Raw genomic sequence first — 15000 nt, forward strand, 5'->3', positions numbered from 1 at the left:
TGTTTTTTCGTCGGTGTCAACGCTGTCGCGGTGCGCGCCTGTTCTACGAGCAGCACCTCCACCACGGCCGGGGGAAGGACAGTCACAGTCATGCTGCTGTCCTAATCCCTTGTCTCTGCAACATGCACTTGCTTTCTCCTCCCCACAGCCGCTCCTCCCGAAAGCAGCGCAGCCCGCTGTTGCGCCACTACTACTGAGAACAATGTTTCCGCTCGATCCGCTGCACGGACTGGAACTGGAAGAGGAGGATTGTTTTTTCCCCGCGCTGATGCTGGCTGGTGTTTGTGGCCGGGGGTCCGGGCTGGGCTCCTCCGAGTCCTCCTCTCCCCCCTCCTGGTCAGTGAAGCTGTGCGCACTGTTGTCGCCGTTGTTGTTCAAATTGTTGTGTTTGGTCCGCTCCCTCGCCGCTGCCTCCACCGCGCTGCTGCCGCTGCTGCTGCTGCTGTTACCAGCGGCCGTAGTAAAGTCGCTTTTCTTTCTGCTTTTTCGCTGCACCTTCGCCGCGTTTCGATACGAAATCGATCCCTTGTAGCTAACTTTGAGCACAGTCTGATCTTGGATCAGTTTCTCCAGCTCTGTCCTGGTTCGGTCCGGGTCCGACCCGTGTCGTCTTCGGACCATTCGACAAATCCTCTCGAGGTCCGGACGGGCTTTTCTGGAGCGAAGAGAATCGATTGTCTCAAGGATCCACTCCCGGTACTTGGGTTCGGACATCTTCTGTGTGTGTTGGTATACGGATGGGTTTGGCCGAGTGCGTCTTTTTTGTTGTTTCAGAAGTGACGCTGTCTTAGTGAGAGCTCAGAGCCAGAGTCAGTGAAGCCCCTACCGGCTGAAGAATGAGAACGGAAGCCTGGGTTGGTTTGTACGCTTGCGTTCGTTCGTTCACTTCGTTGGCCACATTGTGCGCTTAAGGTGGACCGAAGATGGCGCCCGGGTCTCCGTAGACGCAAACGGCATTTAAGGTGGAATTGGCCCGTTTTTGCGCATCGGCCCTGCTCTTTGTTTGCAGCCAAGTATCGTTTATAAAATCATAATAGTTTAAAACAGTAGCCGCCCTAAAGTCCAAACAAGTAGCCTACGAAGCGAGCGCAAATCTAGAGCTACGTATCAACGTGAGTGAGAAATATTGTGATTTTGATTTAGCCAGGGTGCCTGCCTGGTCAACAGATGTCTAGCCCCAGTTTACCAAGTCGCCGCGGCGAAAATTCTTCATCAATATCTTCATCGTTATGCTAACATGCTGTCTTCATCAGTGTAGTATGTCAAACTCACAGATGTTATAGTTAATTTCCATTTCCCAAAGTGATCAAATTATTTTGTGCAATTAAATGGTCAGCTAGATAATAATAAAAAAGGTGAGTATGTGAATACCAATGATAAGTAGGCCTACCATTTCAGGATATGTTTACTAATGAATTACATTGTTTCGGTACTTTGGTGTTTAAACTTTTAGCATTCCTGCTTTCTCTAGTGTTAACCTCTAAACAACTATCATCTAAATCGCGGCGAGTGGGTAAACTGGCGAGTTCTCCGGATACCCAACAGACAGCCCCGTGTCGCATAGCCGCCCGGCCGTCAGTGATGGATTTACGGAGTTTTCTACAAGAAAGAAAGCTAATTTGATGTTGATGGTCAGTCATATCATACGGTGGCCTAGCCTACTCTCAATTGCATAATTCATAAACAAACATAGCCTGCCCTGCCCTACATATAGGCTACAACCGGTTGTATAATTGTTACAAGTAAAACTTTATTAGAATGATGCTCATATTGCTAAATATTACAAATTTGTATTTATTACATACATTAGCCTATAGCTATATATAGACGGCCGTGTTTTCTTGAGAATGTCCAATAGCTTCCCTTCGCAGTGCCGAGAGGGGAGGGTAACTAACAGCTGTGTTTACTTTACACTGACTGATCTACCGTAATTTCCCTAAAAACTTGAAAGTACAACACGTGTACCATCATTGTGCTAATTTGTGCCTGCATCAAGAGGAACTCAACTGAGGAAGTGTGTAGGCTATCACTGCAACACTGGAGTAGACACAGCATGATGTTATGTGTTCTCCTTGAAATACATGTAGTTTATGTGTATTTATTAAAACAGTGCAATACTAATACTAATAGGCTACTAATAGCCTACAACATGAAATTGCAAAACTGTTGGGCAAGTTCTTAGTAGACTCTACAACTAAACAGTTACAGGACTCTACAAGAGTTCTTGTAGAGTCCTCAGTCCTGTAACTATTTAGTTCTTTCAATCTTGCATAACTTGATTTTGAAAACATCTGACATCCTTTGAGGCTTTAAACTATTCCATCTCTCTGAGCAATAGCAGTGATTTGACTTCTCTCCATCCATAATCAAATTGACTGTTGTGTGATGAGAATTTAGTGGGTATTATTCACTAAAGAATAAAATAAATTGGTGAATGAGAGGTGGAATGCATTGAGAGCTGCATTGGCGATAGGGAATATTATATTGAGATTATATCAGTTTCGAAAATTGCAGATCTACAAGCTCAATGCAGCTCATCAACATCAACCCGAGGCACCTATGGCAGGAGCTGGAGCACACAGCAAACCCAACACACAACACCCACCTTTCCAGATGACTTCAACACCTTCTCTGCCAGGTTTGACCCCTCAGCTAGACCCTCTGACATGGTTTGGCTTGCAGGGCGCCTGATGGAGGGGAAAGGAACTGGTCGGAATAACGTGTTCCTTCCACGCGCTATGTCCGGCCGGGGAAACTCTCCCCTGTCAGGTGAAAAGAAGCAGCTTGGACTCCTCATGCATAGAAGGAAGCATGAGGTCAGTCCGCTGCCCCCCCCCCCCCCCCCCCCCCCAGGTTGGCAGAGGGAGTGTAGCGCCCATGATTACATTAGATAATTGACACTGGGTGAAAAAATGGGTTACAAAATTGTGGGATAAAACATTAAAAATCACACCCGTGTGAACTGAGTGGTGCAACTCCCCTCTCCCCCTGACCTCCCCCCCCCCCCCCACCACTCTCTCTCTCTCTCTCTGTCTCTCATTAGCAGGCAACAGTGCAGCATTATCTCTCTGTTTCTGGCACAACAGCGCCACTTTTGCCCCTATAGTGCGGCAGTTAAGCTCATATATGGAAGGTATTGTGCATTTTCTGACTAAAGTATGAAACTTTCAGGATATCATCTACACACCCCAAGGTTTGATTTCAGACGTGGAAACACTTTCTGACTGACCTCTGGTGACCTTGAGGGGTCATTGACCTCAGAATTGCATTTTTGCACGTTTTGCTCCATTATTTTTCACTATAATAATTTATTATGTTTGTTAAATGGAAGTTTTGTTCTAATGAAACCCCAATAGTCTACATACATGGTGAATCATGTCTATGATATAAAGGTTATGACATTGTTATAACATTAAAAACATCTAGGGGAGCGGTTAAGCTCATATATGGAAGGTATTGTGCATTTTACGACTAAAGAATGACACTTTCTACAGTGCTAGCGCAATAAAATAAAGATGCAGCTCTTCACACAGCTACAAAAAGGACTGTATGAAGATGTATAAGGAATTGGTGGAGATGGTCAAAGCCGAGAAAGCTGCACAGGAGCTTGTGGCAGCGAAGAGTAAAAAATGACAAGAACCACAGAAGAGATAGTTGTCGTTATTTTAACATTATTGTATTGGTCTTTATTTTTTTAATGAAGTTAGGGAAGAAACAATTACAGAAAGACTTGATTGATGAGTTTGTTTGGTTTTTATATCCAAAATCGTTACAGTATATTCAAAGGTGCTATAGGGCATAGCAGTGGTGGCCATTTTCTGGTTCCATCCATCCAGACCCCATTCATTTTTTCACATATAGAGATTTCCAAACAATATTTATATCAATTATTCTAAGCCTATGTAATCAAGCCATCTAGGATCCTGGTAATTTATGACCATAAATTCTGTGAAAAACAAATGAAAAAACCTCAAAACAAAGGCTATTGTATATTATATAATTAAATATTTAAAAAGAAATCACAGAATCAAATGTTTTAACGTCATGATTCAGTAGGGTCCTGGATGGCTTGATTCTATAGGCTTATTCATTTTTTATATAAATATTCGTAGAAATCTCGAGCTGAAAAAACAATGGGGTCTGGAACGATGGAACCCGAAAATGGCTGCCACTGCTACTGTATGCCCTATTTATCTCATGATTCTGGTTTTGGGGGCAGTATATGGCGAGCGTTCAGGGTTCATATGTTTTGGGGGAAGTAACTGTTGGATACTCTTAAACCTCCTACCAGGTGGCAGGAGTTTAAGGAGATGTTGGGAGATAATATGGTACCATTTCTGTCATAACACTTGCTACCAGTGACATCGATGGAGAATCCAAGCTAATATAAACTGAAGACTTTATATTTTTGGAAAGTTATCTATTATAGAAGTCATTGTTCTCACATTAATACAAAATCAAATTAAAACATTTAAATGTTCGAAATGAACAAACCTGCCTACCGACAATGTCACCGGTAGGCAAGTCTCTGAACTGTCCACAACCCTACTCTGAGACACAGACTGAGTGGACAAAAATTGTACCATAATGAGCACTAGTGAGTTCACTTAGAACCACAACCTCACACTCAATGGTCTTTTTCCACTATCTTCATCATCTCTCTCCTCATTCCCTTCAGCCTCTGCATCGTCTTTGTCTTCATCTTTGTGTATTAGACCTTAATATAATCATCTTGGAAAATTCTGTTTTCTGCTTCAATTAGGTTATTGATGCTCAAGGCCGTCAGACCTTTGAGGTCAGGGGGTAGTTGGGGATTAAGGGTCTTTCATATGTATACCTCGACACATTGCCGGGGCCTGGAATTGAACCTGGGACCGTCTGTTTCCCATGTGGCCCATTCAGCTATGGCCATCCTTCTTGTGAATGGGTTGTAGAAGTTCCAACAGGAACTGTATTGAGAGACTAGACATGGTAGGCCTACTTTCTCACAGGGTAGGAGAGTAAGGAGACAGTCACACATTCACATCCTAACAGGAAGGAGGACAAGCACAAGCATCTGATAACACTCGATAACTGCTTTTATCACAGACATGTTCATCACTGTTCCAACGCAGTCAATGAATGACATCAGAGTGTGCATCATGCCGTGCTTTCAGATTCCAAAACGTCCAATCTACCTCATGAGCCACTACTGCCCCGTCACTCCACTGTATTAGACATGTCATAAAATAGGCCTAGAGCTTGAGGTTCAGTGTGGTGTGCATATACTTAATGGAATAGCTCTTTAGTGATTTCTTAGGTGAGCACGGGATCAGGTGAGAAGGTGGACAAAATTAATCGATAAATGGACATCGATCCATACAATTTACTTTTTTATACTTAGTCTCTAAAAGCACCTTTCTAAATATTATTAAGTTAAAATATTACTATTTCCTGGTTTGGGATGAATTATTATATACCTTATGCAAATTATTAATTTATGTATCAACATAGTATAGATGTAGACTCTAAAATAACCTTGATATGTTGACTAAAAGCAATAATACTGTATAGCTAATTCCTAATTTGTACCTATGTTTTACATAATTTATGCCAATTATGCTAATGAAGAAAGGGTGCATGACTTCACCATAATAACATGAATTTCTGGATATCACAAACATAGACTTTGACTATTAAGTCACCTTTCAAAGTTAACTGGAAGCAAAATGATAGCCATTTCCAGTTAATTTGCTCATTAAGCAATTGATTTGCTCATTATGCTAATTACTCAAATTGTCCAACTTGTAACTTTTAGCAAACAATCTTAGTCTCATCTGCTAGCCTATAGATGACATTTTAAACATAAAAGTTTAAAGGAAACAACATTTCTGGGTTTAACATGGGCCCTATGGCAGTTTACAACATGGTTTGACAGCCCGAAATGTGTACAGCCTCTGACAACTTCCAGATGTAAATTCAGAAGTGTTTCCACGTCTAAAAACAAACTTCATGGTATATAGAAACACTGTAGAAAGTGTCATGCTTTAGTCATAACATGCACAAGACAATACCTTCCATATATGAGCTTAACCGCCATACTCTCTCTCTCCGCACTATCTCTCTCCTAGATGTTTTTAATGTTATAGCAATGTCATAACATTTATATCATAAAAGTTGTCATGATTCACCATTTCTGTAGACTATTGGGGTTTAAGTTGTCATTCATTAGAACAAAACTTCCATTTAACAAACATAATAAATTATTATAGTGGAAAATAATGGAGCAAAACGTGCAAAAATGCAATTCTGTGGTCAATGACCCCTCAAGGTCACCAGAGGTCAGTCAGAAAGTGTTTCCACGTCTGAAATCAAACCTTGGGGTGTGTAGATGATATCCTGAAAGTTTCATGCTTTAGTCATAAAATGCACAATTGGTTTGGTTATCCGCCGCACTACTACTGCTACTCATAGTCACACATACATAGTCACATAGGTTAACACGGACATTGCTGTTCCTTGGAGTAAAATGGTTTGGCTCCACACTGGTTAGCACCAGGGGTTAGGGTTAGGTTTAGGCTGTCAATCACAGCGACTGGCCAATCACAGTGCACCGTCCATCTAGTCAAACCTGCTGAAGATCCCATGCTCGCCTCTGGGACATGAGCCTGAACACATCACTGTGCGACTGGATTCTAGAGTTCCTGATGGACCGCCTATAGCAGCTGTGTGGACAGGAACTGCAAGGCGATGAGGAGGGTCGTTTGCATGAGAAAATCACTGGATATGATGCAGATTTGCTGTAGGCAATTTGCGGGTCAGGTTATACAAAGTAGTATGGAAAATGCTTAGACTACATTTCCCTGATAGTGCCATTTGGTTTTCTGTTCATATTAGGGGTGGGCAAAATCAAAAACATTATTTTTTTTGCAAAACAATTTTTTGGAACAAAATGCCTCAAATCATACAATTGACATCCAAGGCATAAGAAGAAATGGCACCCTTTTCACATTGGCCTATTATAGCACCACCAGGAGGCCACAACCTGACCTGCCCTGGTGGAGACCTGTGCCCCGAGGGGAACTTTATCTAGTTTATAATTGTTTTAAAATGTTCTAAAAAATAAATAGTAAAAAAACAAAACAATAAACATATCGTTAAAAAAAACAATAGACACACCCATGAGCTTTTTTTTTTTTTTTTTTACTGGACCATTCCCACATCCAGTCCCAGGAATGCGTGAACCAAAGGAGTTCCCAGCTCCATTATGTTTTTTTAAGAATATTGTTTTATATAATAAGTAGTAATAACGTCTTTCACCCGTCACTGTTTAGTGGATGGTTTGACAAAAGTTAAGTTTAGTGTTCTAGGGTTAAGAATCGTAATATAAATCGAACCGGCACCCTAGATATCGTCCCATCCCACTTCATACGGTATGAAGCCTACTGTATGTGGTCGCAATGCTTCATTTTAAAATAAAATGTTAAAATAATTTCAGTTTGAATGCTGTATACTATACAGCATTCAAACTGAAATTATTATGATTAAGCATAATAGTACATTTAATCTCATACCTATACAGTGTATAGGTATATGAGAAACAAAATACTATTATGCTAAATACATGATTACCCATCCAGGACAAGTGTAAATTAAGTTCCAAACTATAACTTGACTTGCATTTTTCAATAGCTTTCATGGCACGAGAAATACAACATATGTATATATGTGGTATACCTGTATGTTTGTCTTATACTATAGCGCTTTGCAATCATATTTCCAAAGTGAGTGCTATACTCAAACCTTGGCATTGTTACGGAAGCACCATTCATTTCTATATAGGTACATATAAATTGTAATATATTTTAAAATGTAATGCAGTAGATAAGAATAAACTATCGATTTGGTTGATCCCTGACACGGCTGTGGAGTACGATTTTTATTACAGGGTGGTCATAACTGGGTCATCATGATGATGTCACGTGATGTCACGAGGCATGACCATATATACTATATAATTGTTAATAATTAAAGTAGCTGTATAGACTTCTTCATTATATATAAACAACTAACTGACGGGAAATGCACGTAATTGCGACTGCATTTTACCCCTGTCATTTGATCATTTTCACCACATATGACAACTTCAAGTAACAATCACACTTGCATCATATTCCTTTGCAGGCCTCTGTAAAGCAGGTAGGATGTGCATACTAGTGCATACTAATCTAGTATGAATAACTGTAGTACAGGTGTTTTCCAGAAGGTGGCATACCCATTTCCTGTTCTGGTTCCATATCCCGGGTTTGAACCATAAACACCTACAGTATGTGAAGGTGTGTTTCTGACTTAAGTGCTAATAGCATTGAATCTTGATAGAGTACATTTTTTAAATAAGCCATTTTTGTGTGATCCAAAATCACATTTGTACATATGCTTGTTGTCAATCAATCAATCAATCAATCAATCAATCAATCAATCGCTGTAAATCAAGCTGCAACGTTTTAGCAATGTTCTCAATTGGGTTAAAATGCAGAGATTGTGGTAAAACAATATCCATCCAGTACACAGTAAAATGTGGAGTGTTCATATACATACTCAGTTACATTTAAACTCAGTTAGTAATGCAACATTTTATGGGGATTGCTGCTGCTTCAGAAACAGCACACTCATGTAGTCCATAGCAAAATGATCCAAAACATTATCTGAACATCACCAAACTCCATTCAACGTAAAGAAAGAGCATATTAAAAGGAATATACTCCACAAGTATCACAACAATAGATTATTTGGATTGGAAGCAGCTTTATACTGAACATGAGTCAAAATGACCAAAGAGCAATATTAATCATGACTTTAACTTGTTCCGCAACAACGGGTACCAAGTTAATACTTCAACAAAAGATAACAATCCTTTTAATGAAAAAGATTATCAAAGATATATGTATATATATGTACAATTATCTCTTAAGCTTAAGGCTTAAGAGTAATTTAGCTCAATCCTTCCATTTTGTATCACTTATAACTGCCCTTTGACTTAAAATTGTGCAAATAATTCTGGAGGGCTTTCAACATGTAAAAGCTTAAAAAGGTTAAGTTAAAATGAAAACATGAACACAAAACCTATGGGAAAGCAATTAGACCTCAAGGTGCAAATGGTGGCCAATTTAAAGTTCATGAGTTGTTATTATTTTTTCTTATGTTAAGATGGTGTGTGTGTGTGTGTGTGTGTGTGTGTGTGTGTGTGTGTGTGTGTGTGTGTGTGTGTGTGTGTGTGTGTGTGTGTGTGTGTGTGTGTGTGTGTGTGTGTGTGTGTGTGTGTGTGTGTGCCATGGCAACAGGTGGGTAAGGGAATATAGAGTAGGCAAGGCTTGAGGTGGCAACATGAGGAAGCGATTGCCTGAGAACATTCTGACTGAGAACAGTGAATCCTCAGAACGCATACATCTTCATAATATTTTTCACAAAGTGATTCATAAATAGGACCAAAAAAAAGTAAAGAAAGGCATGTATGAAAAAAGACAACACTGCTGGTTCTCTATTCTGCTTCTCTTTACTGTCGCTGGTGCTTTTGAATGGACAGGAGACAGTGCTCCAACTCCCTATGCCACCTGATTAGCCCTCTTACTCTTTCCATTTTGTCCCTCACCTTTATCTCTCTCTCTTTCTTTCTCTCCTTACGCTCTAGAACTCAGTGAACTCCTTGCCACATTTCTCTGTGAAGGAGACACGGACTTCCTCCTCCTCATAGTCATCAAAGTAGCTGGTGTCACCTGGTCCTTTAAACTCGGGGACAAATGGAGCCTCCACCTATGCACAAATAAATACAACTATTAAATAAGCAGTAAGCACCATTAGGCTATCAAAGACACTGCATGCAAGCTTGTGCACAGTATATACAGTACACATGCATACTGTACAAGCAGTCAAAAAAGGAGACAAACATATGAATACACAGAGAGATGTTAAACACATGCACATCCAAAGGCACAGAAATAAACTTAGACACCTTTCTCTGGAAGATGGAAATCCAGTCAGTGGTTGCAAAGAATTTGTGTCCCTTGATGTCACTGACCCCATTCTTGAGGTTGCCATAACGCTTTGTGAGATCCACCTGCCATTGACAACAGTACAATTGACTTGACTGGGGAATTTAAATAAAACAACTGGTAAACCTGAGGTAAAAAATGGCTGCTGCAGACCTGTAGCAGATTCCTCAGCATGTCCTTAAGGTCTGAGCTGAAGTGAGATGGAAAGCGCACCTGGGTGAGGGGAGTACAGATGGACAACATTGGAAAGTAATCATGTAGAGATTAGGGTTAAATCTGAGTGTAAAATATGCCTCAAATTCGAGCGTCGGTTTTGGAGTACGCTCACGTCGGCACGGCATTTATGAAGTGATCGCAAACAGCTGATCCTTGCTTAATTTCATTCCTAGTTGATAAATGTGACGGCTGAAATCAATCTAGCACGCCCTATGAAATCAAGCCTCGCCCTCGTTTTTGCAACTGCGACCAAACAACGTATATGGAAACAATAGCTACATGATGGAAAGCCAATAAAAAGGTTTCCCCCGCTCGCCTCTCTGCCCGCCGGGCGCACGTTCAAGTTCAAGTTCATGCTGGAATGGTAAATGCTGAAAATTGCGTGTACGCCCATATTTGGGTGTACGCCGTGTTGATAAATGAGGGCCTATGTCTCTGTGAAAAGATCATGCATTCAAAGTTAATTATATAATATCTTGATAATTCTGTCAGGTCTAACAGTATGGCATATTGGAGCGGTTGGCTTCTGTGAGTTCTGTCTCATGGCGTGGCAGGTGGTCTGCAATTTATACACTTTGACTTAAAACCAATCACAATGTATTATGAGCTATGCAATCTATGCAGTAGTGTAAAGTAACTAAGTATATGTACTCATTACTCAAGTAGTAGTAGACATAGCACTATATAGTATATATGCATCGTTTCATTATATAGATATTCCAGATTCCACTGTTACTGTAGGTTCTTAGCTTACGTATGATTCATGATGACTAGTTTTATGTATATATGATGTATTACCATGTTTTTTGTTCTTGCTTACTGTAAATCGCTCTGGATTAAGAGCATCTGCTAAATGCCTACATTTTAAGTATTGTACTTAAGTACAATTTTGACATATTTTTACTTTCTAATATCAAATACTTTTACTTCTACTTCACTACATCTCAGAGGCAAATATACTTTTTACTCCACTACAATTCTTTGAAATCTTTAGTTACAACATTTTAGTTACTAGATTACTAGTTACAAAATGTTTGTTACTAGATTTTCATTATTATTAAAAAAAATAAACACTTCAGACCTATACTATACTGTTAATTTGAAAATAGCAGATTTACAAGCTCACAGTGCGTCGCAAAGCAGCGCATTGTGAGCTGCTATTTTCTAAGGATGCTGCTATTTTCTAAGGATTTTATACAATTTATACATTTGAAAACTTGTGAAATGGAACCTATACTGCATAATGGGTACTTTTACATTTAATTACATTTTAATGCCAATATTAAAATATTTTTACTCAAGTCAATTTTGAATACCGAACTTGTACTGGTAAGGTAACAGCACATGTGATGTTGTTGCTAGTAGGAATGTCGTGCCCCCAGAGGTCAAAACAATGGGTTCTCAGATTGGTACACGTGCAACAAAAACCAAATGGCAGCTGACTAGACCATGGCTTCGTAGTTCGGAGCTCACTTGACCGCAGTCAGGCTTGTATTTCGGGGCAGAGCAACACATAGATTCCAGAGGGCAAATCATCATTGCTTTCTAAATGAATGGGTAGGCTATTTGGCATGAGGGCACATTCACCCATACGCTTCAGAAGCATCAGTGTCCCTTTCTGTGGGAGCAACGGGGTGGCAATCCAGTTGGAGTGTTTTGACATGCCACTTTAAACGTGCCTCTTTATTGGGAATAACCCCTTGAGATGAATCAACCAAACTGAGACAGAAATATGTCCTGCAGAAGCAATAAGAGTGAACTGTGAAGCTCACAATAAAAAAGTGTGAAGCTCACCTTCCCTGATACAATCTTCTCATATATCTGGATGGGCTGGTCAGCAAAGAATGGCGGGTACCCTGCAGCCATCTCATAGATCAGCACACCTAACGCCCACCAGTCTACTGCTTTGTTATATCCCTGGGAGAGTTAGGTAGGAGAGTTAGGACAGGAAGGATACTTCATGAGACTGTGACACCCCTGTTTTTGAAATAATAATAATAATAATAAGTAATATTCTTATCACTTCTAATGGGTAACACAATAACAGTCAAGATCTGCAAAGCCAGTGCCACCCTCTGTGGAAATTCACCAGTCAGGGGGCCAGAGATGCCTCTCGATGATGGCTCACCTTGCTGAGAATAATCTCTGGGGCCAGATATTCTGGGGTACCGCACAGTGTCCAGGTCCGACCTTTTACATGCTTAGCAAAGCCAAAATCTGTCACCTAATAGAGACAGAGGAATGTGGTTTGATTGATTGACATTTTAATTTCACAGTATGCAGAATGGGTACATTTTAAACGAAAGCACAAGTCAATACAAAAACTGTTACTTTGTGGATGAACCATGATTAAGCACACTTGTTTACAACAGGGTCCACCATTTTCAAATCATCAGAACATTTAAAGACGTACAAATACACTTCTATATATATATTTTAAAAAAGAACAGGAAATCAACATATAAAGAAAGTAAAAAAAGGGGAAAACTGTATGGAGAGAAAGGGATGGGGGGGTCAGACTTTTTTTGAAGGAGTCAAGGGATTCACATGACTTAATGGCTGTTTGTAGGGTGTTCCACATTTTAGTGGCATAGGAGCGGAATTAATTTAATCCCTTGTTTGAGACGAATCACGGTTGCACATGGTTTGTTGAACTCTGGTGTTGTGAGTGTGGACTTAACATTAAGGAAGTATTTAGACAGGTACATGGGTATCTTGGTGGTGTAGCGAATCTTGTAGAGCAGACCCATTGCAAGATGCTGTACTCTGTTGTCAACCCTAAGCCATTCCAGCCTATCAAAATGGGCAGGGGTGAGTTGGTTTTGGGGAGTGAGGCCAAGTAGTAGCTTGACCAGTTTGTTTTGGGAAGTCTGGAGCCTTGTTTTAAGGGCATTTGAGGTGCTGTGGTACCAAGAGGTGCATGCATAGTCGAAAAACCTTGTGGAGACATAAATACATAATTATGCATTCACAGACAGGGAGAAAGAGACGGAAGGGTAGAAAGATGACATGAGAAAGAGAGAGATAACAGGAGAGGGAGACAATGTCCAAGCAACCGAACAAGAGAAAGAAAAAAAAGACCTTTCAGCAAATGTTATTTCCACTCTTCACCACTAGAGACCAGCAGAGCCTGTGCTAAGTATGCATCAGGGAGCTGTAAAGCAGTTATACCCAGGCAGGAGCAATTGGCAGCATTCTTCTTTGGTGCTTGTATATTAAATCACATATGGAGGTATTGTGAATGATTTCCTGTTGCTAAGTGGTGTAGTTACAGCACAGAAGTATTAGCTTAAAGGGATATTTCACTTTAAAAAAAACATTTGGTCCTTTTATCGTCTAAGCCTGAGTAGATGATGAAATTACCAAACGTTTTTTGAATGTGAAATATCCATTTAACTTATTTAGAATCTCGTTAGATTTGGACTAAACCTTCAAAAACTCTTACGGCACTAATGAGGCAAATTATATGCACCCATGCTAAAAGCGTACGTGTAGCTACAGAATCTAATTCCAGCAACAGTAGATGTAACGAATGATGTAAAGTAACTAAGTACATGTTCTCTCTCAAGTATTATACTCAAGTACAATTTGGAGGTATTTGTTTTTTACTTCACTGGAGTATTTATTATTGACAGTACTTTTACGCCACTACATCTCAAAGGCAAATATTGTGTAAGATAATCAAAATCTACAAATGAACTAGTAACTAAAGCTTTCAAATAATCATAGTGGAGTAATACTCCACTATGATTATTTGAAAGCTTTAGTTACTAGTTCATTTGTAGATTTTGATTATTACCAGTAAGACGCCTGGGGGCGAGAAGCGACCTCACCCTTCACTGACCATATATGGTCAGTGTCTTGAGTGTACAGGGTTTGATGAGATCAGATCAACATATGGAATGTCAGAACAGGTCAGCTCCGTATACGGAGATCTAAGGGTGGCAGCGGTGGCAGTGTCTTGAGTGTACAGGGTTTGATGAGGGCACAGGTAGGGTCGGGCCTTAATTATCAGGCCTGTTGAGAACTCTAGTTTTCGCCGGCTGCCGGGCGCGGCTGCACAAATAACTTTGTGGCAGGCCCGTCTAGAGTTTAAATGGACAGGTATCAGTCAAAAGGGAGACATCGAAGAGGAAGGATGGATGGGGAAGGATCAACATATGGAATGTGGTTCCGACATATATCCATATACTAATATTGATGACATACTATCATCCCTGATGATGTCATAGTGATGTCACGAGACCTGGCCACAATATATGACATGACATGACAAATTGAGTGACAGAATTGAGTGTGACATGACTTGACAAAAACGCAAGTTCTCATAGTTAACTGGTCGCAACAATTACAAAACACACATTACCCACTTCAGTCCTATATACATTTCGGCCATTTTGAAAATATTTGTATACATTGTATACATTTTAAATCTTGTGAAATGGGACATCCTGCATAATGAGTACTTTCTACTTTTGGTACTTTAAGTACATTATGATGATAATGCTTTTGTACTTTTAATTGAGCAAATGTACTGTAGAATTTCAGACTTTTACAGTGTTTCTACATTGCAGTATTGATACATTTAAGAGTAAGTAAAGCATTTCAGTACTATTCTCACCGTTGATGTTAGGTCCAAACTTGGTATTTGTGTTTGAAAGTGATCAATTTCTACAAAGTTGCATGTGGGGTGACAAATACAGCATTCTTGTGTATCTTGACAGACACTAGGTGGAGGTAGAGTATCAAGCATAGC

The 15000-nt window shown here is 40.0% G+C and overlaps 1 protein-coding gene and 1 pseudogene across 2 annotated transcripts in view; both read right to left on the bottom strand.

The window, feature by feature from the left end:
• samd1b (sterile alpha motif domain containing 1b) overlaps positions 1-714 on the bottom strand; it is a gene marked incomplete at its 5' end in the record, with an annotated part of 17154 nt that extends 16440 nt beyond the window's left edge. The window contains one exon of the mRNA XM_079499155.1: positions 1-714. This exon is cut by the window's left edge and continues 570 nt beyond it. Within this exon, the coding sequence (XP_079355281.1) occupies positions 1-714 (714 nt within the window).
• Positions 715-8709: 7995 nt separating this feature from the next.
• LOC306921831 (cAMP-dependent protein kinase catalytic subunit alpha-like) overlaps positions 8710-15000 on the bottom strand; it is an 18567-nt pseudogene continuing 12276 nt past the window's right edge. The window contains exons 7-11 of the transcript XR_013792511.1: positions 12373-12468; positions 12039-12161; positions 10182-10241; positions 9989-10093; positions 8710-9789 (exon numbers count right to left, since the gene is read on the bottom strand). The product of XR_013792511.1 is annotated as a cAMP-dependent protein kinase catalytic subunit alpha-like (transcript). The remainder of the gene's footprint in view (positions 9790-9988; positions 10094-10181; positions 10242-12038; positions 12162-12372; positions 12469-15000) is intronic.

Source organism: Electrona antarctica (genome assembly GCF_951216825.1).
Source record: "Electrona antarctica genome assembly, chromosome: 4".
NCBI classification, from domain to species: domain Eukaryota; kingdom Metazoa; phylum Chordata; class Actinopteri; order Myctophiformes; family Myctophidae; genus Electrona; species Electrona antarctica.